The sequence below is a fragment of the Halichoeres trimaculatus genome, unplaced genomic scaffold (genome assembly GCF_033239565.1).
Source record: "Halichoeres trimaculatus isolate MK-OKI-2021-1 unplaced genomic scaffold, fHalTri1.1 fHalTri1_scaffold_8, whole genome shotgun sequence".
In the NCBI taxonomy this organism is placed as follows: domain Eukaryota; kingdom Metazoa; phylum Chordata; class Actinopteri; order Labriformes; family Labridae; genus Halichoeres; species Halichoeres trimaculatus.
Genome location: NW_027437186.1, coordinates 9006331 through 9025232, shown reverse-complemented (window position 1 = coordinate 9025232; position 18902 = coordinate 9006331). Strand labels below are relative to the sequence as shown.

Genomic DNA, 18902 nt, shown 5'->3' with positions numbered 1-18902 from the left:
TAGAGCATAGACAGCTGATCAAAGCCACAGAGCACAGCCAGCTGGTCCATGCTGTAACGCACAGACAAACGGTCTGTGTCATGTGGAGCACAGACAACCTGTGCCACTGCTACATGGTTAGAAGTACAGCAGGGTCTCATACTGCCTGTGTCCCCTCCTCACTCACGGTTACAAAACACACTCACAGAAACTAATGATTTAAAGTTGTTCTTACTTAAACAGTAACAAAAGTGAAATCTACTCAGAAATCATCAGTTTCAACTCTTCAAAACTCAGACATTTGAGTAAATTGAACTCACTAACAAATTTCAAGTTTTCATTGCTTAATCCAGCTGAGTCATTTGAACTTTGGGGGCTCTGGACCCATCTGCTAAACAATTAGGTTTACAGAACAAGCAACATTAGCACCTCCAAAGCAAACACATCATAGCACTTTGGAAAAAAAACACAAAGACTTTTATTTGGCTGATGATTGGTGGTGTTATTTGTTCAGTCCTTTATACTAATATGACTCAGATTAAAAATATCAGCTGCCTAAAGGGAGGAACATCAGTTATAAACTTTACAGCATGCTCCAGAAAAACAGATTATTTTATTGTGAAATGTAATTTATGTGCTGTGTATTTACAGGCCACAGCAGATGGAGTTCAGCACACACACTTATACATAAACCCACCCTCTGCCATAAACAGGCCGTCAGTGCTTGGCTACATGCACACCGACGTTCTCTGGTGTGGAGAAAATGTATCACAGCGCCTGCTGCAATCCTCCGCCTCAACCCACTTTCAAGTCCTCAGGCGGCAATAGGGACTCTTCAATTCCAGCTTTATTGCTGTTATCAGTTATTACACGCCGCCTGGGCGATGTCTCCTCCCCAACATCTCTCTCCCTCTGCCTTCAACACTCCCCCTCCTTCACTCCCTGAGACAGGGCTAAATCTTTTTACGACTGCTTATTCTCCTCACAGCTCTCCGTTTGTTATTCTGCTTGCTCTCCTGCTGTCTAATGTTTGTCATCATACATCCTATGATGGTTTGTGGTTCAGCAAGTGTGTCACGAAAGCTCATTAATGCATTTCTTTACAATCCACCAGAGACTCTGGGATGTTATATTTTCCTCCTGTTCCTTCATAGCTGTCACCTTCAGTGGAGACAGCGTTTTTAAAGATTACAATAAAACAGAGAGGGAGTGATTTCTAATTTTAAAGCCGGTCAGGCTGAGAATGTAACTGATTGTCCAACCAAGTCTTAAAAAACGAACTACTCACAGCCAGTCTGTCGAGCTGCAGTAACAGTTTATTTGAGCCAATATAAGCCAGTTACACTGCAAAAACTGAAACGTAAGCAAGTGTTTATGGAACATTTTAATAAAAATGCTCTTACTAGACTTGACATAAGCCATATAAAAATGTATGTCAAGTTTCTCAAATAAGGAATTATATCTGAGTACGAGAAACATCCAAAGTTTTCTTACCCCACTAGATGGTTTTCTCTATATCTTAAAGACTTTTTTGGACTTGTTGGTGAATTTATCTCATATAAAGTATTTTTTTCAATGAAGACTTGCAGCATACATCGGAAAACTTGCTCACTTACCCAGCAAAGTTGCTGCTACAGTCAAATTTTTGTGTAAAGTAACATTGGCAACACCACAGGCAGTGACAGTACTGCTGACTGATACAACACTGACTGATACGACTGATTCAGGTAGAAAAAAAAAAATCACAGTGTAACAGTAAACACAGTGAAGGATGAGAGGAATGCTTTTGTGGAAAATGTTTGAGAGTGAAGTGTTTACTACCTGAACGGCCCATCTGGGTGGAGCTTGGCAGCAGTAGAAGAGTTTGAGTCGCTCTGAGACGGGGCAGCTCTTGTCTTCAAAGTGGTCGACAATCGCCTGGAAAAAGAGGGACATGTTGCTGCTGCTGGCAATTTTCATTTTTCTTGCGTTTTGAAATAAACAGTCAGTCTTTATGATGTCATTTATATCACAAACATCCTCTTTCTCAAACTAAACAGTGAAAAAACTGAGGTTCTTCTTATTGACACCAGTTCCACCGTTTCAAAGCTCAACAGTTTTTCACTCACCTTTGATAACTTCTTAGTTTCTCTTTCCCCAGTTTAAAGTCTGGGTGTCATGCTTAACTATTATTCAAAACTCACATCAGTAATGTCACTCTGTCTGCACATTTTAATCTATGTTTCATAAATTCCTTCTACCTGTCCCTCACATCCAACTCCACTCTTGTTAACACTGGTTCTTCTATTGTTTTCCCTTCTAATGCATCTGTAAACCTCCACTAGTTCAGAGCTCCGCTGTTCAGATCCTCACTGAAAACCCCTCAAATGTCCCTCTGCAGCTTCACAGGCCCCGGTCAATACTGCAGTAAATCTAAAGGTAGGGTCTGCTGGATTTTCCTCAAAAATAGACTGTCAACTTTTACAGGAGAAACCCTGCTCAATCGTCTCCCGTGGGCCTCTATAGGACATGTGTCAGTATCAGCCTGCAAGTCGATGTTTTGGTTGTATCAGGATGTTTCTGGGTGAGTAAAGGCTGTATTATGCTTTCTGCACAAACATGACTCGCAGAAATCAGGCACACGAGATCCGCGCGAGAGAACTGTGAGGCTTTTCTGCTTTTGAACACCCTGCGCAGCATCTGTTGGTGTCCATTCCCAAACTGCAGGGGGGGTGGTGTATCACAAACGTGACTTATTTACCACTCGATTATCACAGTGATCTCTGTGTGAAGAGTCATTCAAGATGCCTGTATTTCTGCACTTCAACCGATATATGAAATCCTGTTCTTCTACCATCTTGTCCGTGCATCTCCATCCGTCAGGTTAGAAATTTTCAAGTATGTGTGGCGCAGAAATTTTCTGCGTGAAAGGGACCGCCCGAGGGTGTGTAGCACGAAACCACACAGACCCCGATGAGGCATCAAGGCATCCTTTTTACTGCACTCAATCACATCTAATTGACTTAGGGATGCACTGATATAAAAATTTTGGCCGATACTGATATCCAATATTGATACTGCTGTTATGGCCAAAAACCGATATTGACAGATATCAATATTGTTAAAAAAACAAAAAAAAACTCTGGGATGATGTGTTGCGGTAGTTCAGAGAGAAAGAGCAGCGTGATCATGAGAAAAGACCACCATGGAGAGGATCAAAGGATGGAGTGCCTGATATGCACCTGATCAAAAAAGTTCATTTTGTCTGTTTTTTGGATCAAAAACAGGATGAGAGACACAAAAGACTCCTCTTTAGGTAGTTTTGGTGTTTACATTGTCATAGAAAAAAATGTCATTTGGGTCTTGAAAGATCGTTTAAGAGGCGCTGAAACTGGCCATCAGCCCACTTTTACATATCGGCCTATACCGATATTGATACCGATATATTGTATCGAACTAATTTTCATACTTTTGTTCTTTTTTTAAACTCTGCCTTGTTAAGGTAACCCTGAGTACTTTGAAAAGTGCCCTTAAATAAAATGTATTGTTATCAAAAGAACTGAACACAACTGAGGTGTAAGGCTGACTTGTCAAACCCCCAACAGGGACTCAGCTTTTCCAATTCTTGGTTAATAATTCTCACAAAAACTGACAGGAGCAAGAAAAAGACAATCAACTGAAAACAAAAATGTAATCATTTCAAAGCCGTTAATAACAGACTCATTGGTTAACATGTCAAAGTAGGGATGGGTACCTTTCATATTGGAAATGATAAGATACCAATTCCTGTTACCTGGCAATCGGTATTGGTACTCATCGATACCAATTTTCAGTACTTTTGTGCTTTTATGTGGTAAAAAATGTCAACTTGTTTAACAATTAAATGTAAATTCTTCTTAATTGAACATATTTATTCTTCAATATATAATCTTGTAATGCTGTGTTCATGTCCAGCATGGAAACCACCTACTCTTCTTCTCCCTCACAGTCACAAGGATGCATTTAAGTACCTAAACATGGTATCTTTTGATTTTACTTGAATTGATACCCAGTACTTTGACAGAATTCAGTTGTATTCCAGTGTTTCCCATTAATTAATTAGACTGTGGCGGCCCGCCACAGTCTCATTTGGCCCCGCCACAGTCTCATATGGAGAAAAAAATACGATCCGTCACTCGGTCAGATCATTGCACAGCTGTAATTTCCTACCGCACGTAAACAAGCAAGAACAAGAGTGCGCGCGCACTGGTCACGCTCATACACGTCGCTCTTTACTTGACGTTTGACGCAAACCAGATTCCAGAGACACTGGAGCGGGGCGTCTGACTCTGAGGTACGTGCATTTTTGGGCATTAGCGCTCATGCTAACTGCAGCCGTGGCCACAGTAGCTCACTGCGCTGTCTGCCTCCCTTCACTGGAAGAGGACCGGCTGCACCGCGCACGTCTCGGTTCCAGAGTTTCAGTAACGAGAGCGACCACACTGTTTTAATATCATAGCGCATTCAGAGTCAGTGCAGGCACACAGTACAATCACCTGTTACCATCCCAACGAGCTGACGCGGCTTATTATTTCATGGTCTCCTCTCCTGGGGCCTCATTTTTTACAGCGTGTACAAGTCCTCTTAAGTTTCACTTACGACGAAAAGGCAAAACGTGCATACGACCAAAATATATACACTCTTTTCAGATCTATCAAACTCTGTGTACACACGGCTGCACGCTATTCCCTGTGATAAACCACACCGCGCCGAGAACAGCGTAAATGCGGTGACGTGAACACACCTCGTTTCCCGCCTTCAGCACGCCCGAACGTAACCATATATGGTCAATGCAAATCAGTACGTGCATATTAAGTAGCCATGTGCGCTGTGGGATTTTATAGCGACATCAGCGTAAGATGGTGAACACAACATACGGAGAGAGCATGGAAGAAGCTGAATTTCTCTCAAAGCCAGATACACAGCAATATCAGGAAATATCAGTCAGAAAATGATCTTGCATTGATTTAGGCTACATTTTGTGATGAAGTGGGCCTTAGCAAATTTAGGCATCTTTATTTATTTAAACTATTTTCTGCAGTCACTGTAGAAAAAAAATAATGAAAACACAACAGTCCTAAATCCAGATAAGGGAGCAGAGAGAAGAAGAATAACGGTAGGCTACAGTCTCAGTAGCCTGATAATGGATCACAGATCATGGAAATAGTGTAAATAACCTGTTGTTGAAATGCTGTTCAGTAAATTTTTCAAAATATTGTGAGTAAGTGAGTTTTTGGTTTTGTTTCTGAATCAAATTTAAAATATTTCTGATATGCCTTTGTAAGTTCTTATTTATCAGCGTACGTTCATGTCCATGGTCCCAAACTGCACTTACTGTAAGGGCGATACATCGTGCTTAAAATCGTACACACACATTAAAACCGCCGAGGGTCAGCGACCCTGCCACCACAGTCTCTTAAAATCCTGTGGGAAACACTGTATTCCTATGTCAAAGCTGTTAAAACCTGCATGAAACGGGACCTTTCTGTTGGACCTTAGATGACGCTTTTACCCTGAAAGTTTGGTGCGTTTTCTTCAATCAATGAGTCTTAACTTTAAGAAAGAACTCCAGCCACAATAAACACAGCCAAGAAAATTGTGTTTGGTGCTTACAATTCTCCTCTGCAGTCCTCAGCCTCAAGCATGAAATGTTCTGAGTAAAAAAGACAAACAATTCATATTTCATGTTTTTCTTTCAGCCTGAGCACTCACTGTTGTCTCCCAGCAGGTGTCTGAGTCTTATGACTCACTCCTCAGCTTTTTTCATAACCCATAAAGACGACTGCATTCACTCTATTAAGGCTGTTATTGATAAACATCCAGAGCTACATTTGGAGCTGCGCTGGATTAATGCTTTTGTTTGTGCTCAGGGTTGTTTGGAAAGAGAGAACAAGGTTACTCAATAACTCTGGCACTGCGAGCAGAGACCAGCAGCTCTCTTAACTCAGATTTAATGTTGTGTGGTTTTTTAAAGTGAAAGCTCAAACATCGACTCAAATTACTCATGAAATAATTTACATTTAGTAACACATGCATCATCAATAACGCTTGAGCTTGCAGGGACCAACAGTGCTCTGGGACTGATTAACCATAAAGCCTGATGTGTTTATTTATTCAGTGTAATTAATGAACATGGCATTGGAGATGATAGATGGATATTTAATGTGGTATAAAAATACGTATATGTTAATAACAGAGGCTGTACTCCCATCTTTACTGCTGCTTTGACTCTGGCTGGATTTTAAACACTAACATCTACATGTCTTCTTACCTGGGTTTGCATCATGGCCCTCTCAACACATCGGGTCTTTCCTTTTTCCAGTTTGGTTCTGAGGCAGAGAGCTGCGACCTCTACGGCCCAGAACTTCGGCTGAGACAGAATGCCCTGCAGGAAAACCCGGGAAGATCAAGCTGTTAGATCATCTGAAAGTTTATATTAGATCATCAGAAGCACAACAGACATTTGGTTTGGGTTATTATCCTTTCAGCAATATGCAGTGCGCACAAAACTCTGAGGAGTTTTGCTGACAGCACCATAAATTGGGCTTTATTTGCACCATCTTCCCCATTACAAGGTCTGATTCACAAAGCTAACAGTCCTGATGTGATTCAATTTTAAACAGTCTACTTTACTACAGTAAAGTAGTGCAGCTCTGCGCAGTTTGTTCTTGTTTTGTGTCCAACTAGAGAGATGAGCTGTCAGCATCTCCATACTCTGCTCATCCATGTTGAGCTCAAATATGTCCACACACACAAGACACAGGAACGATACAAATGTAGAGTTTATAAGAATCCTTCCTCCCTGCAGGAAGTAAACGAGAGAAGTATGTCTCAAAGTATGCCTTGTCTCTCAGTGCAAAGTTTTGTTACCCAAAATGTTAATCACATGATCTGATAATGCCGCCTGTGACTGGCTGTGAAAGTATGTATTGACCTCCAGCACCCCCTGCTTCTCAACAAGCAGCAGGTGCTGAGCCCCTCCCCTTTCCAAAACACACGCGGGCAGACAAGTCCTCTTCGCTCGCTGTGGTCTCTCCCTGCTGCAGCCAGAGCAGGAGACAGTTGCATGCAAATGGATCCCACTAATGACTGGCAAAGTGATCTTTTGGATCACTTTTGTCAATCCCAAGCCCGAATAAATCATTCACGGTGTAATCAGTATAAAGCCACCTGCCACTTGCTAGCAACTGTTATTTGCACTGGCAACTATTTGATGTTTATTTTCTTATGTAAGAAAACTGCTCGGGATGGAAAAACACTGAAGCTGAAAAATAAAACTTGAGATTTGTATCTTGATGTGTAATCTAATCTTCTTTTAGTTAAAAGTTATATAAAATTGGTAAGGAAAAAAGTGTCATTCAGTAACAGGTATCAATATTTTTTTAATTAATACCCAGCCCTAGTATGGACTTACAGAGATGCGGCTGCATCAGGATATTCCTGACCACACTGTTACCATCAGCGGTTTCCAGACTGTCTGGACTGACCGTGATTAAATCCAGACCAACTGACATCAGAGCTTCTGTACGAAGATTACTCTACTTATTCTGCACGTAGTACTCTTTTTTTGGGTTGTGTAGTATTTCTTACTTACTTATTTGTACTTTCTATTAATACTCTGATTGTGCATACACTCAAAAAAAAATTTAGTGGATGAACATCCTGCTACCAATATCGGCTCAAAAGAAAACAAGTAAAGTCAATAAATCTTGACTATGTTCTTCCATTTAGCAAGACCCAAATTTGTTAAACCAACTAATTGTAAATATGTTGTGTGAACATAAAGTTTTGGCGTTACTATTACTTATTTGCAATGTATGGGTCCAACTTAATTTGTAAAGGTTGTTTCAAAATGTTGATTAAGGTAAGACATTTGAACCATGAGTGAGGAGGGTACACACTGGATATAAGACCTTGCTGTACGTTGATCTGTGTTGTACGTTGCTTTGGAACAAAAGCAACGTAGGCTTTTTGAGCACCACTGCATGGACCGGCTGGATAATCTTAAAACACTTCAGTTTAAAATTGGCCAACAAAGCAAAGCCTGTCAAAAAGCCTACAAACCGCCGGTCTGTGCCAGTCATGCATACAGCAGGTCTGCGCCCAATGACCATAGACAGCTGGTCCATGCCCATCTAGTACCATCTCAATGCACAGTAGTGTCTCATATGCACTGGCCTACCTCCTCACTCATGGTTTCAATGAGCTGTCACAACAAAAATCACTCAATCAGTTTGTACCAATTATACAAACAAAATTTTACAAAGCTATGTCCAGATTCACCCCAGTTCGCAAGCTCTTCGGGAACTTCAAAATGCTGCCCAAATTATCCTCTGATGAATAGGGCCTTTTGCTCATTACTGCCATTTCCTGCTCTGGAGAGGTGTTGCAGATGGGATTCCCACCTAAACTAATTAGGTTGAGTTAACAAAAAGCAATCTTGTAGGTTTAAGGATTTTGCACATCATGCTAAAACAACATGATTTAATCATGTTTAACCACTAAAAATGAAATAATATAGTAGAAGCTGCATGGTTTACTTATGCTGATTGAACAAACACCCATGTTGATTTTTCTGAGTGTAGGGGGAATTGTAAAGACAATTTTCCCCGGGGATAAATAATGTACCTCTGTTTGTGATCATTCTAACAGTCTTTCTGGGAGAGGCATCATGTTAAAGTCTTCCAGAGGTGGACCTGTCTTGAAAACAAAGTTTGAGCCTGTTATCTCTTCTGAGGAATGCTGCACTGTAACCATCAACTCTCTGCAGACAGTACAGAATCCACTCTGCGTGAGGGTGTGAGCACTGGCGTTTGTGATAAAATGTTGTAATTTTACTGCAATGAGCGAGTTTTGCCCCAAATGGATGTGTAACGGCTGAAACACAAGCAGTCCTGGCACACAGAGTGGGGGTGGGCTCATTGAATTAAATCAGGAAAAAATCATTGGGCGAATCAGGAATTCAATATTTTTTCTCATCAGTATCTTTGGGATTCATTTTACGCCAAGTGAAAAGCAGCTTTCAACCATATCAGCCTGAACATCAGCTGAGACTGATAGTGTGACCTATGACTCCTACTCTTTAGATTGAAAATAAAACTGTCAAAGCACAGAAAATAGATTTAAAGAAGGATAATCTGGCAAAACTAACATCTGTAATAGTTTTTTATCTGATTTACAGACAGAAGAGACCCTAGCTGTCAATTGAAGCTCCTGTTTCTGCTCATCTTTAATCACAGCAGTGATTTTCTACCTTCAGTTTATTAATGGCGGCGAAAAGACGCCGTGAAAGTGATGCATGGTTTTAGGTGAGCTGAACAAACTCTAATGATGTTTGTGGCTGCTCAGTGAGTCTTTAGTGCAACAGTGAATTATCATAATCACTGGGCTGTGTCTGCAGTCACATCAATCACTGAGCAGTTTAACCCAAACGATAAGGCACGCTCGCCACTTTTCATCAGACTGAGCAACACAAATGAGCGTTAAGCGTTGATCGAATGCAATGAGAGATGAAGAGGAAGTTTTCCTCCACTGATGTGTGAAAACAAACTGCAGCACACAGCTGTTAAAACTGTTTATACCTGATTTCATTAAGAATCACCCAGCAAAACACTGTGACAGGCTGAAATCAAATATGAATAAAATCATTTATTGACCATTTGCAGTCACACATCTTCTGTAACGTCACTACAGTGGATGGCTGTAGTCGTGATGGCGGGAAGCTATAGTGCATTTTGGTTGATAATCATCTTTAAGGTGTATTTGAGGATCATAAACAGAAACAGAAAGTAACAGTAAAATTCACTGGACAAAGTCGTTAGTGAGCACTCACTGAACATATGTAGAAACACTTTTAAAAAGACGGCTCTAATAGTTTCTGTATGTTTTGTTTGTGTGGGCTTTGGCGCCCCCTGTGGACAAAGTACATCGAGTGAAACTTCAAACCTGTAGACTCCTGGCCTGGCTCTACTCATTACGTACATTTCTTGTTGTTGTCGTTGTAGAGTAAAATACAATATGGTATTGACATGGGGTATCTTAATAGAGGGTCAAAAGGTTTCAGTGCCCAACTCCCTGTTGACTTCCAGTCCTGCTCGATCTGCTCTGATCGGCAGTTTGATCCCCTGTTGCTCGGGCATCTGGCAAAATTTGCGGGTTATCTGCTCCAAGGTGGCAAAAGCTACGTCTATGGGGACTTGGCTTAAGATGGGAAACTGGGCTGATAGCTGGTGGGATGTTAGCAAAATTTCCCAGGCACTGTTGAGGTTCCCTTGAGCAAAGCACAGAACTCTCAAATGCTTTGTGTTGTATGTTGCTTTGGACAAAAGTATCTGCTAAGTTAAACTGTGAACTGTAAATTGTAAAACAGAAGCCTTGCGGTTGTGTATCTGATCTGGAGGGCACCTAGAACTGCAGCCCGCCAGAACTGGAGCAGACATCGATCTGGGGTGATTTGGCCACAAGGTCTCTTTAAGAGCATTGTTCATCCAAGGTAATCCAGATTTGGGGTCCAAATTACCAGACTACCTGATCCTGGTTCGCAAAAGAACCTTTTGAACACCTGGACCCTGTATATACCCCATGTCTATACAAAAAGAAAAAAACAGCCATGCTGTCAAACACCACAATCACCACAGAAGGACTGACCGTGGATTTGTGAAAGAGAAGAAACATTAAGTCTTTGGTGGTTGACAGACCCTAAGCGCTTTTTGTACTTTCTCTCAGAGTAAGGATTTCTTAAATCAATATGTTCCTTTCAAAACAGTCATGTCCCTTTAGCTCCATCCTGATTTATGAAGCATCCATGCTGTAGAGACATCAGACATCAATCAATCAGATAAGCCCTGCAGGGTTCAGCCTGTGCCTAACAGAGTGAAGGTGGGACGTGGACAAAGGTGTGATGCTTAAATCTCCTCTTTTTGATTTCCTGCTGAATGCAGCGCGAGGATCAGTTATTTTTTTTTTATCAGACTTCTCTCTTTTCTGACTGAACCCTCTGAAATCTGCCAAGATCTGCTAATTTCAACTCTGGGAGAAGATTTGTCGAGAGCCCATGGCAGTTTAGAAATCAGGAGACAACGATGCTATCTGTTTAATTTATATGTATAAACCGGGAAAAGTTGAGTTTACTTGAAAAATGCTTGTAAACTGGTTACCTTGAAAAAAAGGTAATAAAATAAGTCAATTTAACTCAACATCTTAAGTAGTTACAATTATTATTATTACATTATGGAAAATCATTCTGCTGAATGTCTTTAATCAAATAAACCTGATGATTATTTGTTTCAGATTAAAATATGAAGTAATATTTGAAACTGTTGCCTATCACTGTAAAACATAATATGTTGACATTACTCAAAACTAAAAGATGTGATATCAATAAATTTGCCTTATGAATTGAATAAATGTAATAATAAGAAATTGAAGCAGATCTGAACAACTAAATCAAATAATAACATTTTAAAGTACAGCTGGGTCTCATATTCACAGCGTTCCCTCCTCACTCATGGCTACAAACGCTGTCACAACAAAAATCATCTCTAATTTCATAACTTTAGTAACCCTGAGTGAAGAGGGACGGCAGTAGATATGAGACCCTGCTGTACACTGAAATATTGTTCTTCAGGGGGCACAGGTTGTCTGAGCCCCACGGCACTGACTGGTGGTCTGTGCTCCATGGCACGGGGTCTGAGAATGAAACGTTTGACAGGACTATCTTGCTGTTTAGGCCAATTCTAAAAATATAAAAAGATATATTTATCTATTTTTGACGCAGACAGTCAGTCCACACCACGTAGAGCACAGACAGCTGATCAATGCCACAAGGAGCACAGACAAACAGTCAGTGACATGTGGAGCACAGACAACCTGTGCCAAGTACAGCAGGGTCTCATATGGACTGCGTCCCCTCCTCACTCATGGTTACAAAACACAGTCTCAGAAACTAATTATTTTTAGTTGTGCTTACTTAAACAGTAACAAAAGTTAGTGTATACGCTGCATATAAGTGAGTGCTCTGTCTGTCTGTGGATCTACATCCGTGTGTTGTTGTCGGTGCTGTGAGGGGCTGACTCCAGGCTTTAAACTGATTCCACTCAATTCAAACAACAGAAAACCCAACCTGACCTGAAACCACTAAAGTGTGACCTGATGTTGGGTGGTAGTATTCAGTAACACCAGCAGGAGACATCAGAGGATGCAGACGGATTGTCTGGAGGGGGGACTGTCACAGGCCATCGATGAAGACAGCCAGACATGTGACAACCATCTAACCAGCCTGCAGATTCCTGGATCTACATGTAGGCTGGGAAGATGCCTGCTCACAGAGCCGGCAGCTGCCTGCAGCTTTCCTTCCCACACAGCGACAACATATGCTGCCAGCTCATTGTTCAAACTGAGCTCACAGCTGGGCGGGTGAATGGATGGATAACCACAGTCTAACTTCTGAGAAAGTGATGAGTGTCAGAGCAGCTGAATTTCTGCACACAAACATGTCGTTTTCATCAGGGTCGCACCATCAGAGGAAATATGCTGCATGATTGGACAAGTATGTTGGATGAGCTGACCAGAGTCCAGGACATAGAAACTGAGCTTTGGAAAAGCTTCAGGACAAAGTGACTTTCACTTGAATTCAGAGCAACATGTAGACTCATCATACTAGTCATAATACTGTTCATTTAACACAGCTTTACCAAAACTGCAGCTCTGAAGGTTGATTTAAGAGGGTTAAGATTAATAATCCAGGCTATGTCATCGGATATTTATCTCTAAGCCTCTTCTTTGTTCAAATGTTAGAGGCTTTGTTGTTTTTTAAAAAAAATATTAACCTGGTCTGAGAAATATCAATTCTTTTTGTTAATTAATCCTTTTCTGTTAAAACAAAACATTAGTGAGAATTTTTCATTTTGAGATAAGAGGAAATATGTAAACTAAAGTAAAAGTGACCACAAAACTTTGGACTGTAAAACCATTTAGTTAAGTTGTTATTAAGGACTTTTGTCGCACTTCTCTTAGATCAAAGATGTTTGACATAAGGTGGAGGACAGGTAAAGGAGGGGGTGGAGATCATATGTTACAAGCTTTCTTAGAAAAATATATTTTCAGTTGATTTTTGATTAAGTGATGAGAGTAAGAGCTCTAGAGCTGAAGCTGCAGTGGCAAGAGATCTGTCACCCATCTTGGTCTTGGTGTTGGGAATGAGGAGGTTTGCATCTGATTAGGGATGGGTACTGAATTAGGTACTTTTATGGATACCAAAAGTACCATGTTTCAGTACCTGAGCGCATCCCTAAGACTATTAGGGAGTAGAAGGGTAGGCAGTTTTCCATGCTGGACATGAACACAGCATTGCAAGGTTATATATTGAGAAATAAATATGTTAAATTGAAAAACTTTGAGATTTCTTTATCAAACAGATTAATATTTGTAACCACATTAACCCCTTACTGCCTGAATTAATTTACAATCATATTAAAAAAAAATGTTTTGTGTGTTTTTTCATTCTCACTGATGCTAAATTGAGTGGGGACTGTTAATATAAGAATACAGCACAAACCAGGGGTGGGAGAAAAAAAAATAAAAAATCGATACATCGGGATTTTTTGTTTGACAATATCAACATCGGGCTTCTTCGTAAAAAAAAAAAAAAAAAAGAATTTTTCTTTTTTCAAATTCTTCATTTCAGTCTTTGTTTATGAACTGGATTAGAAAATGGTTACCAGATTTCTCTCTGACTCATGTGATGTGTATTTTATAAGAAAACATGGCCCCTGATATACTCTGTAGACATTATCATCATCATATAACTTTTTCACATGCTCTAGTGTTAAAAAAGCAAGCTAAAAATTGCAAAAGTCGTAATAACCTAAGAATTGCGGTTGAAATCAAACCGGCACCCTAAGAATAGTAACAGAATCAAATCCCAATAACAGCATATTGTCCCAGCTCTAGCACACATAATAGTTATAAGTAAGTTATATTACATGTATAGAAAAATAAGTTCACCATCTAACATATTTATTGGGACAAGGTGCATTCGATACAATCCTTGGTATATGTAGAATATGAATCAATGGGCATTAGTGGGATACAAAGGTTATCTCAGCTGCATCAAGACCTGACAGGGTATGTTGCAAATTTGCAACAACAGACATCAAGGTGTTAATCACTGAGTACTGATACCGATTCCCAGGTACAGGGGCATCGGTACATAGTGTGTCAAATGTGAAAGGTACCCATCCCTACATCTGATGATCGCAGGCGACAAGATTGGGAGTGGCATTCGAGAATGACCAGTCAGATATGATGGAGAATCTTCAAGTGAATTCAGAGCCTGTGGTGCTGGAGGTTGTGTGTGTGATTTGAGCTCTGAACATATCAAAGTTTTTGGAGGTCAGTAGAGAGGAGGCTGTAGAGGATGCTGTTGCAATAATCCAGTCTGGAGGTCATGAAAGAGTGGATGAGCGTTCGAGCAGCAGAGGAGGAGTGGATGGGTCTGAGCTCTGCGATGGTGCGGAGGTGAAAGACGGATGTTTTGGTCACATTTCTGATGTGTGGTTTGAAGGAGAGTGGGGTAAAGGATGATGATAAGGTTTTGGACAACTGGGGACTGTGTTTACAGCAGGTGAGTTTGAGGAGGTTGTCCATCCAATGTTTGGTGTCAGTGAGGGTGGAAAGAAAGGCAGGAGTGATGTTTTTTGTGGAGATGTAGAGCTGGGTAAATAAACAAGAGGGGACCTAGCATTGACCCTTGGGGGACACCATGTCTAACAGAATCTGTGTGAGACTTGCGATTGTTGATGGAGACGTACTGCAATCTGTCTGAGGGATAGGATTTGAAGCAGGAGAGTGCTGAACCAGTTATGCCAATGCAGGATTACAGGCTACTGAGGAGGATGGAGTGATATCTCTTAGATGTTATTTTTGTCTAATTTATCCTGTTTGTTGAGACTTCTTTGATCTAATTCTGAACCACACAGCTCAAAGGAATTCTTCACTGCTTCAGAGTTTTTCACAGTGACTATAAAGACTTGAATCTTGACTGTAACCCTTATTGTATAATGTTTTATAAAACACACCACCCAGGCACCATCATGACAGCCTGTCATGTAATCCATAGACAATTCTGTTTATGGAAATATCAGAGTGTTTAGCTCTGTCTCTGCATCCCGACGTGTTGTGTCTTGTCTAATGTATGCACTGCCTACATTATCAAATCTCAAGGAGCCAACGGCGTCGTGTTATTGCCATCAAGCTTTTGTATCGAATCCAGGGACATGACGAGCAGAATTTCACTGCGAGGTAAACAGAAAAGTTAGAAGAAAAAAATGTTTTCTTTACAGCAGAGAGATGTAAATACATTTTTACGTTATGAAAGCAAATAAAAAAACCTGCCTGCTTTGCAATCACTGAGGTTGGAATTTGTTTACATTCTTTAGAAAGGGACATTTCTCCAGCAGGCAGCAGAAAGTTAAAGCACAAGACAATATCAGCCCCTCGGTAAGCCTCAGGAGGATCTTTTTTTTTTCTTTTAATTTCCTGTCCTGTTAAATTCCTGCTTGCAGAGCACTTTCATTAGCATGGACCGTCACAGCTCTTTCAGAGGAGTGTCACTGAATCGGCCAAGTGAGCTATCCCATTACTGCTCTATTACGTCTCTGGAGCAGGGGAGCGTCTCCAAACAAGCTGAAAGCTGCTGAGAAAAGCGAGCCTGGCTTGTCTTACAATGTTTAGCAATTTAAGCTCAGGTTTCCAAGTCGGAGAGACGGGAGAGAGCAGCTGTGACAGAACACGCCCCGCCCTGCTCTCTCATGTGGTACATTCGTGTGATAATAACTGCTGATCAGGACAGTAATGAGGTACCCTCGCTCTCACCTTAGCCTGAGGGTAACAGGTTCACCCAATAGATGCGGTAACAACTCTGCGCTATCGTTTGTTAAATCTGGTTGGGAGGTTCGTGCAGATGTACCAGACTTTTTTAAGGTTTGTAGGGCCTCAAATCATTATTGTGATTGATCAAATATGTGCCTTAATCAAAACAAATAAAAGTGCTTTTTGATTTTTTTGTCCCAATAATGAATTAAAAGGGTTTGTACTGTTAAACTACCCCAAAACACTTAACATTTGTGTACCTTTATCTGTTTGCACATACATGTTTATGTCTTGACTGTCTGACAAGTCAAAAAAAAGACTTATTTCAAGACATGAAAAGACAGAAATGGCGCTTGTAAAGAGTAAAAATAATCAGACAAATGTGCTTGTTTAGTTTCTTGAAAAAATAAAATGTCTTTATACAGGAAAATAAAAAAGTTCTGGAAATCTCTGGCCTGACTGCCAAGCGTCACATCTGATGGAAGCTCTACACCTGACCAACCATCTTCACAGTGAAGCATGGTGGTGGCAGCTTCACGCTGTGGGGATGTTTTTCAGCAGCAGGAACTGGGAGACTAGTCAGGACTGAAGGAAAGATGAATGCAGTAATGTACAGAGACATCCTTTATGAAAAACCTGCACCAGAGTCCACACCTGGGATGCTGTTCTACGGCTGTTAGACACTAGTGTGCGTGGTTGTTACATTGGATGACCAAACCTCTATAAATCAGCTGACAGACAAGTCACAACAACTCTACCTAACTCTTCTGAGGAAGACTGCAGAAATTTTGCAGTAGTAGCTTGTAAAGGTGACAAAACAATCTCACTAGTCTAGAAACAAGAATTAGTCTCGCTGCTCCTGGACTTCAGACTGGAGAGAAAGTCTACCTCCAACAGGACAATGACCCTAAGCACATGAATAAGATGGAAAAGGAGTGGCTTCTGGACATGTCTGTGAATACCGTGAGTGGTCCATTGAGAGCCAGAACTTGAACCTGTTTGAACATCTCTGGAAAAACCTCAAAATAGCTCACATAGTTCACCAATACTCCCCATCCAACCTCATGGAGCTTGTGAAGTGCTGCAAAGAAGAAGGGGTGAAACTCCCCAAATCCAGGTGTGCTAAGCTCCTAGCAACATACATAAGAAAAGTGGAGGTCGTAAGCACTGCCAAAGGTGCTACAACAAAGTGTCAAATGAAGGGTGTGAATACTTATGTACAAGTGGTATTTGAGTGTTTGATTTGTTTTTGTAAATTTGCAAAACTCTCCTCTTTTATTTCATCTTTAGAATAGGCTACCATATTTTGTCCAAAAAAAAAAATCTGGGAATGAGGCTGTAGCATAAATATGAATATGAATCCATCCATATGAATACAGTGTAGTTGCACCCTAGGCTCCTTATGGGAAATGCCATGTCCTAACAACAGTAAGCTCCAGTGCTCATGGGGAATGGAGTCTTTATCCTGGAAAAACAGTAACATTTTCAGAGAGTCCTCACAGCCCCTTTTGCTGCGTTTCCACCAAGCAGTACGGGTCGGTTCAGTACGGTTCAGTACGGTTTGGGACAGTTAAGTCTCATCCCGTTTGCGTTTCCACAGCAAACTGTGCCCTCTCGTGGTGGGCGGCGTGTAAGCCAGATGCCGGAAGCCGCAGCTGGTAAACAATAGCGCGACCCCGTAGCAGCTTACCCCGCGATTAAATCCAACAAAGAAGAAAACGCGACACAGTAAACAAAGTGCACGGATGGAGGACTTGCAGCATTTCGTCCTCTCTGTGATTTTCATGTAACTCTCTGTTACAAAGTGCAACCAAGCTTCGTTTCAGAGAAGTCTGTGAGCCGCCAGGAGAAATGCAGCCGCTGTTGGGGTAAGTGACGATTCTTTTGACCAATCAACCGTCTGCAGTGTGTTGCTCCACCTCCCGAGAGCGGATCGGTTCAGTCTGGCACCCATACGAAAGGGTCCCAAAAAAGTGGGACGGCTCGTCTCGGTTTTTAGGGATCCGTCCCGGGATGAGTCTGTGGAAACGCCGCTAAAAGCGCACCGTACCGAGACGAACCGACCCGGACTGCTTGGTGGAAACGCGGCTTTTGAGAGCAAAACCTTACCATAAAGTGTTACTGAATGATTGTTTCCATAAGAACAAGATTTGGTCTTCAATAAGTCTGTTTCTTGAAGGACTTTCTCGAAAGGGTTGGGGTCCCCTAACAGTCAGGGTCGTCTTATATTTGAGTAAATAATAACTGTTTTGACAGACTTTAGAATATTTGAATCATTCAGACAACCTCTTATATTCTTATTGTTCATCATCCATCAGGTAAAAATAATAAGAAATTCAATTTAACTTAATCTGATGTTATTAACATGCTTTACACCAATAAGCTAGACTTGCCAATGTTATTAAAAAGATATGAAACAGATCTCTGCCTCTTGGAGGAAATTTAATCTGAATTTGTAGCTCAAAGAAAAGTAACCCAAAAAGAAGAGCGTGAGAAAAGCAATGAAAAGAAAGTGACTGTGTGTTTGTGATAACTCATGTTTCAGTGCCTGAAGAAAACCTGACGAGCAGTTTTTAACTTGTCAGGAGGCTTCTCCTGTTTTTATAAAAACGGAGGTGTAGTATGTGGAGTTGTCACCAGGATTTATGGTCCTGTTTTCTTCCACTCAGCTTTCTTACACTTCTCCCTTTAAAGTGAGTCATTTTATCATTTCTGCACGGCATTGGGGTTTAGATGTAGTTTCTTCACTGTGCTGCAGAAATACTCTTAAAGGAGCTTTGAGCGTGGTGCTGCTGTTCAATACTGGAGGCGGTAAAAGGAAAGTGTTGATGACAGATAAATACAGTCAGTGGGAGAAGATAGTTTTAACACATCTTTGAAAACAGGACTTACAGAAGTGAAGGCCAGGAGCTCCTCAGCCGTCAGTTTATGGACGGGGTTATTCTTCTGGAAGTCAGTGCTGCAAGAAAAGACTTGTGATGAAACATATACAAAACATAAGAAGAGGAAGGCCATAGCATGATAACAGCTAAACT

General features: G+C 41.0%; 1 protein-coding gene across 1 annotated transcript in view; it reads right to left on the bottom strand.

Annotated features, from left to right (window-relative positions):
- ttc27 (tetratricopeptide repeat domain 27) overlaps positions 1–18902 on the bottom strand; it is a 104617-nt gene that overhangs the window by 35284 nt on the left and 50431 nt on the right. Inside the window, exons 9-11 of the mRNA XM_074675070.1 lie at positions 18760–18826; positions 6269–6382; positions 1801–1896 (exon numbers count right to left, since the gene is read on the bottom strand). Coding sequence (XP_074531171.1) covers positions 1801–1896; positions 6269–6382; positions 18760–18826 — 277 coding nt within the window. The remainder of the gene's footprint in view (positions 1–1800; positions 1897–6268; positions 6383–18759; positions 18827–18902) is intronic.